The sequence below is a fragment of the Typopeltis vanoorti genome, chromosome 11 (assembly GCF_054136105.1).
Source record: "Typopeltis vanoorti isolate ZY-2024b chromosome 11, IOZ_Tvanoo_1.0, whole genome shotgun sequence".
NCBI lineage: Eukaryota > Metazoa > Arthropoda > Arachnida > Uropygi > Thelyphonidae > Typopeltis > Typopeltis vanoorti.
In genome coordinates, this window is record NC_143559.1 from 5,498,011 (window position 1) to 5,516,234 (window position 18,224).

General features: G+C 38.7%; 1 protein-coding gene across 1 annotated transcript in view; it reads left to right on the forward strand.

The window, feature by feature from the left end:
• The window catches only part of LOC150101280 (colorectal mutant cancer protein), a 499,737-nt gene that overhangs the window by 54,597 nt on the left and 426,916 nt on the right, over positions 1 to 18,224 (forward strand). The window contains exon 3 of the mRNA XM_090400857.1: positions 7,780 to 7,964. Within this exon, the coding sequence (XP_090256983.1) occupies positions 7,780 to 7,964 (185 nt within the window). The remainder of the gene's footprint in view (positions 1 to 7,779; positions 7,965 to 18,224) is intronic.

Sequence of the window (18,224 nt, forward strand, 5' to 3'; positions counted from 1 at the left end):
TTGTACATTGTGGCCCCTGAAGTTCAGGTCCTTCTCTACCGTTACTCCTAGATCTCTCATCTGCTTTACTTTCTTTAAGGTTTCCCCACCAAGTGTATACTTTGCATCCCATCGTTGCCTACCAAATCTCAAAACCTTATACTTTGCAACATTGAATTGACACTTCCACTTACTTTTCCATTCATGCAATCTATTCAAGTCCTCTTGTAATGCCATAACATTCGCTTGACTCTGCATAAACATATAATAGATTAACTTTTGTGTTTGACTCATATGAAAGCTGATTCTTAAAAATTTCAAATGTCATTCATCCATGCATTTTTGTATGCATGCTACTGAACTGGTGAACTCTCCATTTTAATCCCTTTAAAGTATCAAGGCCTATCTGTTTTTCCAATAACTAGCAGCTTTTGTTTATCAATTCTTGACATATTTGAACACCATAAGTTACGCGATTCATTGCTTTTATTGATCCAAGCAGTGTAACATGTTTATAACACAGGGAATCATCGGATGTTGGCATGATAAAATAGCCCTGTTTCATCAGAATTGCAGATGTCATCAGCACTAAATTTTTGAGAAGCATAATTACATAATTTTTCTAGCACTTCATTTGTTAGAGGTTATTGGCTGGCCCAATTTTTTTATATATTTTTTATTTATTTAAGGTCACATGACCTATAGCACATTAGTGCCATGTTTGGACAAGAGGAATAGCAGAAAGGAGGAATCTGTTCACATTTTGCTTGAACAGCTGATGGTTGTAATCTTTGGGAAAGGCAGAGTGGGGGAGACTGTTCCAAAGGACAGAAATAGATGGAATGAAAGAGGAGACAGCAAAGTTGGTTCGGTGAGTTTCAAGATGGACTGTAAAAGGGTGTTGGTTAACAGTGGCTCTTGTTTTAATGGTTTTGGAGGAGAGTAGGGGGGAATGATAGTGGCCAATTCAGCCGAGCTCTGTCCATGAAAGTATCTGTAGAACAGGTACAAGGCAGAAAATGAGCATCTGTGAGAGAGGGATTGAAGTAGCTATGAGATAGGGGTCATTAATTAGCCAGATTCTTTTGGACAGAATCGAGCAATCTTAGAGAGGATTTTGGTGCACCTCCCCAAATATGGGAGCAATATGAAGGGCCGAGTGGTTAGTGTATCTGCTCTCCAGCCAAAAGGCTGTGGGTTTGAATCCTGCCATGGGCATGGATGTTTGTGATTGTCTGTGAAAATACTAGTGGTGGTGGGCAGTAGATGACATTGGTGTAGATCAGTGTTTCTCAAACTTCAGATATCCGTGTACCCCTTCTTAAATTTTCATTATTGCCAAGTACCCCTTTTACCAAAATAATAAATAAATAAATAAAGTATATTTCATTGTAAATGTCTATTTTATTTGAATTTATATGTTCATGTAAACAAAAAACATGATTTATTTTTAATAGAACAAAATTTGGAATCTGTTCCTCTTCATTTCTCATCCACGAAAATTCACATTTCAAGTAATTCATATCATACTTACGAAGATTTTTCATCTTCTTCCTAGTTGGTTCTCTAGAGATGTCAGACGACACACCCTTATCAATTTTATTGATTCAGATACAATATCAACGTTTTCTTGTTGCTTGTATTTGCTATATTGCTCTGTTTTGTGCATTTTATAAATCCAGTCTTTCAATAGTGATTCATACTTAAGCATTTGAAAGCTAAAAAAATTACCGTATTTACTCGAATATAACTCGCACTTTTTTTCCCAAATTGAAAGCTAAAAATTGGATTTTTGGAAAGTTTTCAGAAGAAAACTGAAAATGGTGCGACTTACCAAGAAGTTCCTATTTGCTATCGCTACTTTTGGCATCGAGAACAGATTCCTTGTGTTCATCGTCACATTCATCTACCTAAATAGCTTCATCTTCTTTCCCATTATTTCAAGCAAAATAATGAGAAGTAAAAGCAGAATGTGAAACAGACAGCAATGGTAGGCCAGTAGAGATAGAGCAGCTATGAAGAAGTGCATATGATTGGTGCGGTATTAACAAGAGATCACGTGAACCAAAGACAAAAGCAAGCCAACAGTTGAGTTGAAATGCTAATTTCAACTCAACTCCATTATCTGATATTATGGAATTCGGTTGAATTCCATAATATCTGAAACATATTCACTATATATTTCTTGGTTTTAACACGTTCACGATGGGGTGGTGTCAAGCAAAACCATATGTTGCACCGGCAACATATGGTTTTGCTTGAGTCTATATAGCAGTTTCTATTGGGGCGATGTGATTCATTAGTTAGTGCCGTTTTTATCCCAGTTGTCTCTAATTGCACTATTTGTTGAGAAATATATTAATTAACGTTTTTCTTCAAGAGGGAAGAACATTTGATAACATTTAGAAGTGGTAACAACAGCTCACAAATTGACTACATTTTGACTAGAAGAAAACATCTTAAGGTTGTGACAAATTGTAAGGTAATTCCAACAGATCAAGTAGCACAACAACACCGACTGCTGTGCGCAGACTTTAAATTAAGATCGAAGATAAGAACTTCTGGTTGCCATGGGATGAAGACAATTAAGTGGTTTCGCTTAAAAGAAGAGAGTGTGAGGAATCGTTTTAGGGAGAGAGTGTTAGAGAGGATTTCGGATGGACTGGAAAGTGTACAAGATTGGTGGAAACATAATTCAAAAGTAATCCTGAGCTGTGCAATCGAGGTGCTTGGTGAGACATCTGGAAAGATTAGAGAGCAGAAGGAGGGTTGGTGGTGGAATAATGATGTACAAGTGGCAGTGACAGCTAAGAGGAAGGCAAAGCAGAAGTGGGATGAGTCAAGAGTGGAAGAGGACAGAGAGGTGTACAAACAGAGAAAGCAAGAAGCCAAGAGAATTGTGGCACATGCGAAGACCATGGCATATCAAGATCTGTATGATCAATTAGAAACAAAGGAAGGACAGAGAAAAATTTACCAACTAGCGAAATGTAGAAATAAAGCAGCTAAGGACATCTTACATGTGAGGCAGATCAAAGATGCTGAAGGAAGAGTATTATGGAGGGATGTGGAGATAAGAAACATGGAAAATATACTTTGAGGGACTTCTGAATGAGGAAAATGCAAGGACTCACAGAGGAGATGGGCAGCCTTCTGAGGGGATGGTGCAGAACATCAGTAGAATGGAAGTGACGGAGGCCATGAAGAGGATGAGGAATGGAAAAGCGGTGGGCCCCGACAGAATTCCAGTGGAGGCATGGAAGGCACTGGGGGAAGAGGGAATTGACCTGCTGTGGGACCTGTTCATGAAAGTTTGCCAACAGGAAAATATACCCGAGGAATGGAGGGAGAGTACTCTTGTTCCCATCTACAAGGGTAAAGGGGATGCACAAGACTGTAAAAATTACAGAGGAATAAAGTTGATGTCCCACACAATGAAGATCCTAGAAAGGGTTCTTGATGGTAGATTGAGGGAGGAGGTGGAGATTGCAAAGGAACAATTTGGCTTCATGCCTGGTAGATCAACAACAGATGCTATCTTTGGGTTACGACAGATGATGGAAAAATATCGAGAGAAACAAAGGGAGCTACATCTGGTATTTATTGATCTGGAGAAAGCATACGATAGAGTGCCAAGGCAAGAAGTCTGGAGGTGTCTGAGGGAGAAGAAGGTGCCGGAGAAATATGTCAGGTTGGTGCAGGAAATGTACAGAAATGTGAAGACAAGTGTTCGGACCTGTTTGGGACAGACAGAAAGTTTTCAAGTAACAGTTGGCTTGCATCAAGGGTCAGCATTAAGTCCGTTTCTGTTTAATATTGTGATGGAGGTGGTAACAGAGGAGGTGAGAGAAGATGCACCTTGGACAATGTTGTATGCAGATGACATCTTGCTGTGTGTAGATTCAAGAGAAGAAGCGGAAACTAAACTAGAAAGATGGAGAAAAGTACTGGAAGAGAGAGGTATGAGACTGAGCAGAAGTAAGACAGAGTATATGTGTTGCGCAGTGGGCGGTGGCCAGGAGACAGACCTGGAGCTGGAAGGAAATGTCATCAGGAAGGTGAGAGACTTTAGATACTTAGGTTCGACAGTGGAAGAAGATGGAGGAGGTGAGAAGAAAGTGGGATGCAGGATACAAGCAGGTTGGAGGAACTGGAGGGAGATGGCTGGAGTGTTATGTGATAAGAGGGTGCCGATCAATCTGAAAGGCAAAATTTATAGGACAGTAGTGAGGCCAGCTATGACATATGCTATAGAAACTGTGGCCCTGAGGAAAAATAACATTAGCAGGATGGAAGTAGCAGAGATGAGAATGCTTAGGTGGATGCGCGGTGTGACCAGAAAGGATCATCTGAGAAATGGCTATATCAGGGGAACAGTGAAAGTTACGAACTTAGGAGCGAAAATACAGGAGGCAAGGTTGAGATGGTTTGGTCATGTGATGAGGAGGGAGGACGAATATGTGGGAAGAAGGGTCATGCAGATGGATGTGCAAGGAAGGCGGAAGCGTGGGCAGCCAAAGAAGAGATGGAGGGAGCTGGTAGAAGAGGACTTGAAGATGAAGAACTTGGATGTGGTGACAGCCCAAGACAGGAAGGTGTGGAGGAGACTCATAAGAAACAGTGACCCCACTTAAGTGGGAGAAGCTGCAGAAGAAGAAGAAGAAGAAGAAGTTGAGAAATATATTACACAGACTGCAAATGTCTCTGTACCTTATTCAGTGATACAATAAAACTACTTGTTTCTCTTGTTGATCAGTATAGTGATGCTGTTGGGGGAGGGCGTGTTGTTTACCGCAAGGAGTGAGTTACTATTGCTAGGATGTGAACGGCGTGGCGATAGTACCTCGCAATTTGAGTAGGAGAATTCAGACATAATATATAATTTACTGAGAAATATATATACGTTTAAAATGATTATTTTTTTCTTAATGATTCCATACATTAATGATGCATATCCAAAAATTGCCACGTACCCCTGGGGGTACATGTACCACACTTTGAGAAACATTGGGGTAGATGATGCAGTTTGCTGTAGTTGGTGGATTGAGTGGTGGAGATGGAGAGTTGTAGAGTAGGTGCCCTCCCTTGATGAGTCTTTGGACTCCTTGTAGGTGTCATGTAATAATAATAATAGTAATATTCCATGTGTGGATGGATTTGGGCTTTGTATAGAGTTAACAGCTGTGAACATGTGAAGTAATGTCTTGTATGAAAAAGTACACCAAGTTTTTTAGTGACTGCCGAAGCTATAGTTGAAATGTGGTTGTGCCAGGAAAGATCTGAGGTGCAAGTCAAAGAAAGAAGAGAAATCTGATCATGCTTGGATATCACAGATTACTGAAAGTAAGAGAGAGAGAGGCATGAAAGTTCTTTCTTTTGAGAGATCTGACAGGACTAAGTTTTGGTGGCATTGAAGTTTACAAGGTTGTCCTTGCCCCACTGAGATATAGCTAGGAGATCTGAGTTCAGGTGTCACTGGTTGTGGTAGATTTTGAGGATTCTAATACTTGAGCACTGCAAGGTTTGTTGAATGAAATGGAGGAATGGAGTGTACTGTCATAAGCAAAGCTATGGATAGGATTGGAAGTCTGAGAGAGCAGGTCATTTATATGCAAGGGGAAGAGAGTGAGTGAAAGAACAGAACCCTAGGGTACTTCTGCATTGGTGGGGAAATTTGTTGTTGACCTACATAGCTAGAGAACAGAAATGAGAGCAATTGGATGGTAGTTCATTGGTTGATTTTATCACCTTTCTTTGGGATGGACTGGATGTGGACCTGTTTCTGTGTTATAGAGTAGATGCCAGTTGAGTAGGATAGATTGAAGAGGCAATATAGGATAGGTGTTAGTTCTGGAGCACAATTTTTTAACACAATAGTGGATCGATATCACAGGACCAAATGCCTTGTTTGTGTCCAGTTATTTAGCATTCTTTTGATTTCTTTTTTGTCGGAAGACTATAGGTGATGTGAAGGAAGCTGTTCTTGGAGTGGAGGAACTTTACCCCAGTCTTCAATGCAGAAATTGGAAGAGAAATGTGATGCCAGTAAGTTGGCCTTGTCTTTAAGTGAGGTAACTGCAGTACCATCCAGATGTGAGAGTGGTGGAAACCTGGGTGGGCAGAAGTTGTACCCAATGGCCTTGGCAAAGGATCAAAAGGGGCAACTGCCATTTGAGCAGGAGATGAGTTTGTATTATTTGGCCCTTTCAAAGTCTGACTTGGATTTGGTGATGATTCTTTTACAACTGTTGCGAGCTGCATAGTGGGCAGCTGAAGTTTTGGTCTTGAGCCATTCATGGTAAGCAGAGGTTTTTTCTTTTACAGCATTGGCACACTTTTTTGAGACCCAAGGCTTGGATGGTGGCTAAGAGTTTGGAGTGGAATGAGGGATGAAAGCCTTCATTCCTGTGAGGATGATTTCTGTTATACCATCTGAGCAGGTGTTTAGATCAGAAGAACAGAAGCAGTAGTTGGACCATGGAAAGGATGAATAGAAGTCATGGAGGTCCTCCAAATTGGCACCCTTTAGTGCCAAAGGATGCAAGACTATGAATTGGTGGATGAATGTAGTTCTTTGGCAAAAGATACTTTTATGAGGGTGTAGTCGGAGTTACCAAGAGGAGACCCGACAACCACGGTGTACCTGGAAGGGGTGCTTGTTAGAAATAGGTAAAGTGTGTTGGCAATTTGATGGGGTGGGGGGGTTATTAGATATTCCGGTAGGAAGATTGATGATCTGAGATAAGTCATTGCTGATGGCAAATGCCAATTAAACAGCATTGTGTCCCAAATAAATCAAGCAAATTCTTTTTATATTCTCATTTTGTTTTTTTTCTTCTAGATTTGTCCCAATAAAAGGGCTGCCTCTATTAACCGTAATCTACTGTATATGGAGATGCATAATAGTCATCCTACTGGATGCAAATGACACCTGATAGGCTAGGATAATAAAAAAGGAAAAAATATCAGGCATCTTCTAGACCAGGAATTCAATATTTCTCTCTTGCAGTTTCTACATGAGTTACAACTTGCCTTTGAAATGGAAAGAGTAATTGGGGCTATTTACTGCTCAGTTGCAATCAGAAAGATAAAGTTGTGAGCACTTTCTAGTTCTGTTCAGTAGCAAGTTGGATTGTCACTTTTCCTAATAATCACAGCAATCCAAAGTTGTTAAATTTGAATCCTCGTAAGTCTTAACCTTAAGTCTCACTAAGGTACTGTTTTAGTAGGGTTGGAATGTCAGTAATGTATTACAGCACTATTCTGCTGGTAAATCTTAATTGTTAAAAATTCTTAACCATGCTAAAATGAAACCTGCACTGTTCATTTTACCCTGCGCTGAAAACTGCACTATGCATGGTATTTCTCTATATACTCCTCATGCACTTTGTATCCATGATGCTTCAGTGTAATATATCAGTGGTAAAATGCACTTTGCATCCATGTTGCTTCAGTGTAATATATCAGTGGCAAAATGCACTTTGCATCCATGACAACCTTGACATGTCAAAACTGGTTGTGTGTAGTTAAATACTGTAATTATGCTTCACCTTTCCAAAATTTATTCTGAGAAAATTTCCTATATGAAAATTTTAGTAAAATATGCTTCAGAATGTTAGTGTTATTAATATGAAGACTGTATTTTTAGTCTTATTCTGTTATAATACTAAACCAGCAGAAGCTTACCAAATATTATTTTCCTTATATTAGTAGTTCTTTAAATGAAGAAAAACATTTCCTTCATTAAATGCTGTCTTTTTTCTCTGAAATTATTTATTTGCTTTTTTTTTTTTTTTCCAGGGGCAGCTTCAGGAGTTTCTGGAGCTTCTGGAGCATCTGGTGCATCTGGAAAACATGAAAGTTGGGAATTTGATTCAGGCGCTCGAGATTTGAGCCCTGAACCAAATACCCTTCAGAAACTAATTGAAGCAGCAGGAGGTACAATATCTGGAAGCAGTAGTGATCTCTTAGACCTTGCAAATAAGGTATGCTATACATGATATTTTATTGAAATTTTCTGTGTACTGTTAAATGATCATTATTGCTCTTCACTGGCTTGGCTTTTCTTCGGAATCTAAGTTAATACTTCTGATGCAGATTTTCAACTTTGAAAAAAGTCACTTATTTTCAGATTTCTCAAGCTGGAGATTAGTCTAGTAATAATCTCATCTCATCTTCCTTTCCCTCTTTTACCTTGCCGTGTTGAGGGTTTATTAATCATCGGACCTTAAACCGTTCACAGGATAAGGTGGTCAGCCCTATGTCCCGTAGTGTTGAGTTTTCAAGGCCAATTTGCTTGCTTTGCAGGATGAAAAACCCCAGGATAAACTGGGGAAAAGATCCTACTGTCCACACCCAAGACCGGCTAACTTGGCTCTGGCTGAGGAAGATCCTTAGCTCCTCATGTCACCGAAGAGAATTGAACCTAGGACACTCCTTCCCCGGGCATATGATTGCGAAGTGCACAGCCACTAGGCTAACTTCATGGACATCTAGTAATAACGAATGATAATAAAGTGTATATATTTAAATATTTTATTGTATTTTTATTGCCAAAACAAGTGGTCTTAATTTAGTTTGAATCAAGAATAATGGAAGTTTATTTATTTTTTTTTAAAAATGACTATATTTAACTGCATTGGTTGGAATGAATAATATTATTACTTATGAATAAAGTAGCATGGGATTGGAGAAAGTTATTAAATTGAAGTAGAAGCATAAGAGAAGTAGAGTTGTGTGTTTTCAAGGTAATGATAGTAGAGACCAGATGAGAGAAACCATCGTCGTGAATGGCATGGTAGTTAGGACGTGTGAAGAGAGGCTTCATGCATGTCCCATTCAGTATGGGATAAATTTGAGGCTACAGGGGAGCTGGAAATGTTTTGCATTTTTAGTGTTAAGCAGGTGAGAGAGAGAGCATGTCCAGTCATGGAAATGATAATTAGATGACAAGTCTTGTGAGCATAAAGCTATGAGGATAGGTGGAATGAAAGATAGTGCTGCTGTAGGCCCAGCCTTCATGGGAGCAGCCACGTCAAAAGTCAGGTAATGATCAAGCGAGGAATTCTGCAGAGTCAAAAAAGGGCAGGCTGTTATATTTGTATACCAAGAAATATAAGGGGAGAGGTTATGGTCATGATGATCCAAAAATCACTGATGAGATGTGGTTAATGGTAGGTGATATAGGGATCACTCAAGGGTCAAAGCCAGATAAAAAGAGCAGAGCTGATAATTGTGATATGTACTTACTGAATTTCTGTTTCAGGACATGCACTGGTCATTACTAACAACATGTTGCAATGTAAAGATGTGCACAAATTTACATGGAGAGAAGGTACAAGAAATAATAATATTAAAAAATGCCTCATTGACTATGTTAGTGTTGATAGCAATATATTCATGGTGTTAAGGATAATTGGAAGTGATCATCACTTAGTTACAGTAGATGATTGCTGTAATGAATCTACTAGAGACATCATTTGTTAAAATGAAGCAACACAGTGTTCTCTATAGTGAATTTAGGATAAAAATACTAATCCCCTCACACTCCATTCCCATGAAACAAAGGAAATCACCAGAAATAGCACAAAAGCAATCATGAGATGTAAAAGAAATCTTGGGAAATAACAAAACAAATTACGAAAAACAAAACAAAGAAAATTGTGGGGAACAGAACAAAGGGAATTGTGCAAAAATAGAAAAACAGAAGAAATCTTGGGAAATAGCACTAAAGTAATCAAAGGAAATTATTATTATCAGAGACCTTCAGGAAATCGAAGACTCGTCAAGGGAGACCATACATCACCCATACCAGATATCATATCTTCTCTTAAATTTATTCACACCAGATTCACTTCTATTTCAACACAAAACATTCCACTACCTCATTGCTCTGAGAGAGAAAAATGTAACTTACCCTTTTCTCAACTGCATACAACAGATGTCTCTTTATCCTTTCCCCACCTTCCATTGGTTGATGAAATTTTAATGAAAAATTATTATCAACCAGTATTCTATATCCATTGGTTATCTATCTTGTCTACAAGAGTCTGCAGTTTACATATTCTTAGACTGCCCTTGTAACCCCACACATGGCAGTGATGTGCTTATAGGTCACTTGACCTCGCTTGTATTGGTTCAAAAAAAAAAAAAATTATATTCCATTATCATCATTGTTACTTTTTTTTTACTCTTTCTGCAGCTTCTTTATCCTTGTAACCAAGAAGACCAAAATCTATGCACTATACAGCTGTGTTGTACATTGATGTCCAAAAGCTATGGATGAACTATATTTTTACCTGTACAGTGGGATACCCAAAAAAACCAGAATTATTTTTAAAAAAATTACCATTTATAATACCATATTCTAGTCTCCTTCAAAGTACTTTCCATGTGAGTCATTGTACTTGTCCCAACGCTTTTTCCACTGTTTGAAACAGTTCTCGAACTGTTCAATTGGAATATTGTTTATGGCCTCCAGCGACTTTTTCTTTCACATCATCCACATCAATGAATTGCTGCCCTTTCATGGTTTTCTTTATCTGTGGGTATAAAAAAAATGTCACATGGAGAGAGAGAGCGAGAGAGAGAGAGAGAGATTAGTCGAGTAGAGAGGGTGTGGAACAACGGCATATTACTTTTCATCAAGAGCTGTTGGACAGACAAGGCTGTGTAGGCTGGGGTATTGTCGTGGTGCAGCAACCAATCTCTGCTACTCCACATTTCTGGCTGCTTTCATTTCACACTATCATGCAATCTTCTCAAAACGTTGAGATAAAAATGTTGGTTCACTATCTGTCCAGGAGGAACAAATTCTTTGTGCACAATTCCATTCACATCAAAAAAACAAATCAACATTGTCTTGACTTTAGATCGAACTTGACATGCCTTCTTGGATCTTGGCGATTTTTCATGTTTCCATTGGCTTGACGCTTGTTTTGTTTCTGTATCATAATTGTAATTTTATCACCAAGACTTATCCCTTGTCACAACTTTTGATAGAAAGTTCTGGTTATTAAGAACTTGCTCCCTCAAATTGCCGCAACATATTCAATGATTGCTTTTTTCCTGTGTGAGTAAATGAGCACAAATTTAGCAGGCACATGTTTCATTTGCAAATCTCCTGTTAAAATTTGCTGGCATGAACACCACAACAAATTAGTCTCTTCAGAAACTTGCTCAATGATATTCATTGATTTCCTCACAAACCTTCTTGATGTTTTCATCATTTTGTCAAAGGTCAGCCAGATCATGGTTGGTCTTCAGCTGACATGTCTCCATGTCTCCATTTTGGAAACAGGAAAAAACACTTGTAGACCTGAATTTTACCTAAAGCATTGTCTTTAAAGGCTTGCCAAAGCATAACAATAGTTTTGACTGCAGTTTTACCCAAAAGAAACCAAATTTTCACACACACACTCTGTTTCTTGTGATCATCAGCCATCACAAAATCACCAAACTTGCTTGTAAGCACTAACAAAAAAGCAGCCAGAACAGCAAATCAGTTCACACAGGATGCCTGCACTTGCCAGACTGTTGTGTAGAAAACAGCACACTCAGGATTCCTAGCGGCATCATCTGTAACTAGAAAATGGGTACCCCCTCATATATGAAAAAATTTTCATGACTACAGCCAAATGTGGATGAAAATTTATTACCAGCATACTAATAAATTATATTGCACAAAAAATGTTTCATAAATTTTGTACAAATTAAACTGCAATACATTTTTGGCAAAAGTTACAAATTTCAAGTTAAGGAATTCATGTCCAGTGCTTACAGAAGACTATGGGGAGACATTTCAAAGTGAAATATCTGATGAGGACCTGAAATATCTGATGAGCAGCAGTGCATCTCCCAAATGTATTCTTTGGGAATGAGATCTGGGAAGATGCTGGCCACTATATTCGATTAATATCCTCAGTCTCTAGATGTATCTCCACTGCTCATGTATGATGTGGTGTGGCATTTTCATCCATAAAAATGAATTCTTTGCCTACAGCACAATGGAACTATCCAGTATGATATTGATTCATTGTGATATCGTTCACCAGTCATATAGTCCCTTTTTCAAGTACTTGTAGCTAGGTGCACCCATTAAGCATAATGTCTCCCTACACCATTATCCCAGCACTGCTGTGTTTATCCCTTTCAAGAACATTCTCATGATAGTAAGCTATTCCAATTTCGCGCTAGATCAGTTGTTGTCTTAATTGGAGGAAAGACTAACACGACTCTCATCTGTAAAGAGTACATTAGTCCATTGGCATCTTGTCCAATTTTTATGATGCAACAGTGCTGAAAATGTGCTGTACGATGAGCTGTGGATAATGGGATGTAGATTGCAGGCCTTCGGGCATGTAGGCTACTTGTTGCAGACATCTTGCAACATTTTGTCAAGATATCTGCATACCTGTATGGAGCCCACTTGCAAGCTTATCTGCCATTTTGCTGTTATAACCAAAAATCTATCTTCATACTGCATGGTAGAGCGATGGCAACCTCTTAGCAAACATCTAGAACACATTGCATGTTGTTTGCCCATAGTCTGGATGCAACGTTATGTGAGATTCCAAACTCTCAGTAATATCAGTAATTCTGCAAGCCTTCTTCAAACTTTCCAGTAATTCTTCTCCATGTGAAATCATCCAGTTGATGTATTTGAGACATTACAAGAGACATCAGGATTGCAACTTTATTAGCTTCTTTATATGGGTTTTTTTCAATTGAAAGTTAGCCGATCTCATACAGAGGTAGTAGGGTCCCCCCCCCACCCCGGAAACTCTGGTTTTTCATCCCACATAAGACAAATTGCTTGACTACACATGCAATTTATAGACTGGTGGTGGTGGTGGGCAGTAGATGGCATTGGTGTATGTGATGGTAGTGGCTGTTTGCTGTATTTGGTGGATTAAGTGGTGGAGACAGAGAGTTGTAGAGAAGGTGCCCTCCTTTGATGAGTCTTTAGCCTCCTTGATTCATTTATTCCTTCATGAAAAGAGCTTCCTTCAAACACAATTCACTTAGCCTTTTATTCTGAGTGCTACCAAATGATTCCTTTGCACACAGTTTGAAAATGTGAATGTGTACCCACTTTTTACTTGAAATCATCAGTTATACAAATTGCCACATACTGATTCTTTTGAATTTGCAGTTGTAACCTTCAGAAATAGTGTTTATGCTTAGGTTTTGGAGACCAGTGTTCCTTGGAGACCAAGGAACACTGGTCTCCTGCTTGTCCTTATATCCGTATGTCCTTATATCCTGCTTGTCCTTACATATCAATGTTCATTTCACCATTATCCTCTGAGTTATATTTGCAATTTTTGCTATGTGACCCTTTACCTTCCTGTATATCATAATTCAAAGATGTCTTGAATCATCAGTTAATCATAACCCCACCAATATAATATACCATTGGATTACATTTTACCAACGTGCATACCTCTACATTTAAGCAAATGTTGATTTGACAACTGATATCATTTGTCCACACTTCCAGCCTATTCAAGTTACAATGCAAGTGCTGTGTATCAGTAGCATTCCTGATTGCCTTGCATCATCATCAGTGCATCATCAACAAGCAATTGACATCTTTGGTTACCAATCAGTTCATTCCTAATATCATTAATATATAGACTGAACAACAATTGGTCCAAAGACTGATCCCTTGGACCAATTGACCACTGATGGTCGTAAGTGAACGTAGCAGTAGTTTTGAGCTGTGATTTAAAAAAAGTATTTTTAATTGGTGTATGGTGTGACTTTTTGTCGCAAATTGTGCTGCATTTTTTTCAGTGTGCATACAAGTGTCCTTCAGTAGTGCTGTTGTTGAAATTCTTTTGTTGTTTATATTGTGTTTTGTTACTTGTTTGTTGTACTACCTCAGCTTCTAAAGATGGCGGCTAAAGAAACATACATCAGTGGCATGGAAGGCTACTGTATGAAAGTCTGGCTTTGTCTTGGATTTTTCGCAGTGGACACGTTGCAAAAACTGCTGTATGTATGCACTGAAAAATGTGAAAGATCAGTGGACTGCTTGGGTAAACGAGAAGAAGGAAAGCTTTAACGTATGTAAAAAGTGTTTGGATAGATTAGAGCGATTAGAATGGAAGCAAACGTCGGGACTGTAGTAGAAGAGCTTTGGTAGGAGTTAATGAAAAGTGAAATGAAACATCTAGAAGAGGATATTAAACATCTAAAGGAGAGATTGGCTGATGATAAGGAAAAGGAGGAAGTTAATGTTATAAAGAAAGAATCAAAGGATAGTCATATATCAGTGTATGGGGACTCAATCATTAGAGTTGTGATTAGTAATAAAGTGCACAAAACATGCTTTCCTGGTGGGACAATAATTCAAATAATTGATGCATTACAGAAAAGGAATGCTGGGCATCAGAATTAGTGGTAGTAGTAGTGGGCACAAATTACTTAGTTGGGGAGAAGAAAAATGTTGACAGAAACTTGAGGAAGTTGTTGCAGCAGGTAAAGAAGAATAGTGTTGGGAAAGTCATAGGTGTGTTGCCCAGATATGATAACAGTGAACTGAGAAGGAGGACAGAGATAATGAATAGTAAGATAGCTGAGTTGTGTGAGGCAAAAGGGGTTCAGTTTGTAAATCTGTGGATTGAATTTGAAGGGAAGTTCAAATGGTATAAAGCTCATGGATTACATTTGAATGGGTTTGGTGTTGGGCATTTAGAAAGGCTATTGTTTTCTGAGAAGTCACAGAGTCAAGACATTAATGTAGCAAATGAGCAGAGTCTACCTGTGAAACGGGATAGCACAAATCATCAGATTGTACAGCAGGAGGAAGATGGATATGAGGTTAAAGATATGGTTGCAGCAGCACAAGGTGAGTATTAGACAGGTAAGAATGGAAATCACAGTCGTCAGGATCAGGAAAATGGTAGTAGTCACACTGAAGAGAAAGTTTAGCAGCTAGAATAGAGAACATAGGTGCTGGCAGGATGGCCTCAAACACACAGCGATTGTTATGTTTATACACAAATGTATAAACATAACAAACAAGAGAGCTGAGTTTGTGGCATTGATTGAGACAGTATGCCAAAAATTAATTGGAATAAGTGAAACTTGGTTGTCTGAGTAGGATTTGATGTTGGGAATAGAATTAGAAGGATATATAATTTTCTGGAAGGACAGAGATGTGATAAAAGGAAAGGGGGGTGGGGAGTGCTGTTAATGATTGCAGAGGAATTATGTCCGCAAAGTGTGGAAATTGATCGTGCATGCACAGATTTTGAATCTGTATGATGTGAAATTATTGTTAGTATATCTCATAGGATGCTATTATAGTCCAGGGAATGCAGAGAATACTGATTATAAAATGTTTAGGCAAATTATAAAAAGAAGGTGATTCTGATGGGAGACTTTAACTACAGGAATATAGACTGGAATGAGGAGTAGTGTATGGGAAAAAGGAGAGTGAGTTTGTGGAATTTCTGAGTGATAAGTATCTTAAGCAGCATGTGATTGAAGCAACAAGAGGCTTTAATGTTTTTGATTTGGTGATAACATCAGAAGATGCAGTTGTTAATGAGGTGTTGACAATGCTGCCAGTTGGTGTGAGTGATCATGAGGTACTTGTTTGGGAAGTGATGAAACAAGAAAAGGTCACTGCCAAAAATGGATACATATGGAAGTATAAAGCAGGTGATTATAGGAAGCTCTGTAGTCAGTCAGCATCAGTATGTTGGGTAGATGAGCTGAGCGGAAAAGATGTTGACGATGCATGGAAACTCATAAGGCAGTATCTGACAAAAGCAATGTATGACTGTATTCCAAGGGTTAAGCGAGTAAATAGAGTAGGAGTGAAATGGATGAGCAGTGAAATTAAGCAAGCTGTGCTGGAAAAGAAAATGTTATGGAGGAGGTACAAGGCAATTGGTGGTGATCGGACCCATGAAGAGTATAAAGTGTAGGCTAGAAAGGTGATGAGCATGGTAAAGAAAGAAAAGGTGCAGTATGAGAGGAGATTTGCTGGTCAGGCCAAGGTTAACTCAAGGGAATTTTTCCTTTACATGACAAGCAAGAGGAAGAATAATTATGGCAGACTAACATTGGTGGATAGTCATGGCAGCAGATTAACAGCTGCAAAGGATATAGTGGAATTATTAAACAAGCATTTTATCAGTGTATATCATACTGGTGTAAATGATGCAGTGCAATATATAGAAGAGAGGCAAGTATTAGGAAAATTGGAAGTGAAAGAAACAGAGGTGTATCAGATGTTGGTTGGGTTAGATGTGAATAAGGCTGTGGGAATGGATGACATATCACCATGTATTCTTAAGGAATGTGCACTACAGTTGGCTATACCTCTGCCCTGGTTATTTAATGAAAGTCTTGTAGTGGGTAGGGTTCCTAAGGAGTGGAAAGAAGGCAAAATAGTACCACTCCACAAGCATGGTTCTAAGACAGGTCTCCAACTATAAGCCAGTCTGTATAACTGTGGTTGTGTCAAAGTGTTGGAGAGATTGGTAAGGAATAGAATACAGGATTGAATTTATGTACATGGCATTCTTTATAATGGTCAGCATATGTTTTTAAAGGATAGGTCCTGTTTCAGTAATTTGTTTGCATTTTATGATAAGCTGACTAGTGTGTTAGATAAGGGAGAATTGTATTCAGTGATATTCTTGGACTTTGCAAAACCGTTTGATAGATTACCACATGATAAGTTGGAGTACAAACTGCTGAGGATGGGAATGGAGAGTATATTGGTTAGATGGAGCAGAGATTGGCTCTTGTGTATGATGGAGCAGTGTTTCAGAAAAGAAGGGCACCAGTGGCATGCTCCAGGGTTCTGTTCTTGGGGCCCCCTGCTGTTTAACTTTTTTTGTAAATTATATATCATGTGGACTGACTGGGGATCTTCAGTTATTTGCTGATGATGCAAAGTTGGGAAGCATTATATGTAGCACTGCTGACGTTGAATCTCTCCAGGATGATTTGAATAGACTTATTACTTGAACAAAAGAGTAGGGTTGTAGTTTTAATATCAATAAGTGCAAGGTGTTGCATTTTGGAGTGCAGAAATATAAGGCTGTGTACTATATCAATGGGCCGTACTGCAGGAAGTGATGAGATTGGAGATTTGGGAGTGATGGTTGACAGTAGACTGAAGTTTAGAGGGCACATCCTAGTGCTGCTATGTTAAGAAGTACTCTAACATGCAAGGATAAGGAGTGGTTGTGCCTCTTTATAAGGTACTGGTCAGACCACACTTGGACTGTTGTGCTCAGATCTGGTCACCTGGTTTTCAATGTGATGTGGAGACATTGGAGAGGGACCAGAGATGAGTGACTTAGACAATATCAGTAGTTTGGAATGCTGACAATGGAGAGAGGTTGAAGAGATGTGGATTGCAGAGTTTGGTGGATAGAGAGATTGTCTTTTCAGCATACTATGTGAAATGTAATTTAGCTTGTCTCTGTATATATATATATATATGTGTGTGTATACTCCAGTTGATGACTTTAATATGAAGTGCGAAACGTCGTGAAATTAAAATAATTGTTTATAACACAGTTGTAGAGTCCATAATTTGTGTAAAATGAATGCTGATCACCATGTAACACTAAAGGAAAGGAGGAAGAGAGATGATATGATAGAGACATTTAAGTTAGAGGATTTTATCAGATTAATCCAGAGTGGATTATAAAAAGAGTAGAATGTGAGAGGGGAGGAACCAGAGGTAATTCCTGAAAGTTATGTAAAAGTGTGGTGAAGAACGGTGTGAGGAATAGATTTTTTATATATGGAGAATTGTCAGTGAATAGAATGCATTGCCAGAATGTGTTGTTAATGCAAGAAATGTTAAGGACTTGAAGATTTTATATGATAAATATATGGTCGGTTGAATGAACCTCCCACGATGAGTCTGTCAATTCCATGGAGGGCGTAATAATAATCATCATCATTATCAGCCATTGTCGATCCACTGCTGGATGAAGGCCTTTCCAAAATTACTTAAACTGTCTGTCCATAGTTCTCCTTTTCCATGTCACTTCTGCAAATCTGATGCATCATCAATCAACCGTGATTTAGGTCGGCATCGTGGTCGTTTTTCCTCTCATCGAATCCAATCCAGTACTTCTTTTGTCCATCGTTGATCTTGTCTTTGAGTAGTATGCCTAGCCCATTGCCACTTCAGATGTTTCACTCTTCCTATGGTGTCAGAGGCTTTTGTTTGATTTCTTATGCATGTATTCCTTTTGTGATCC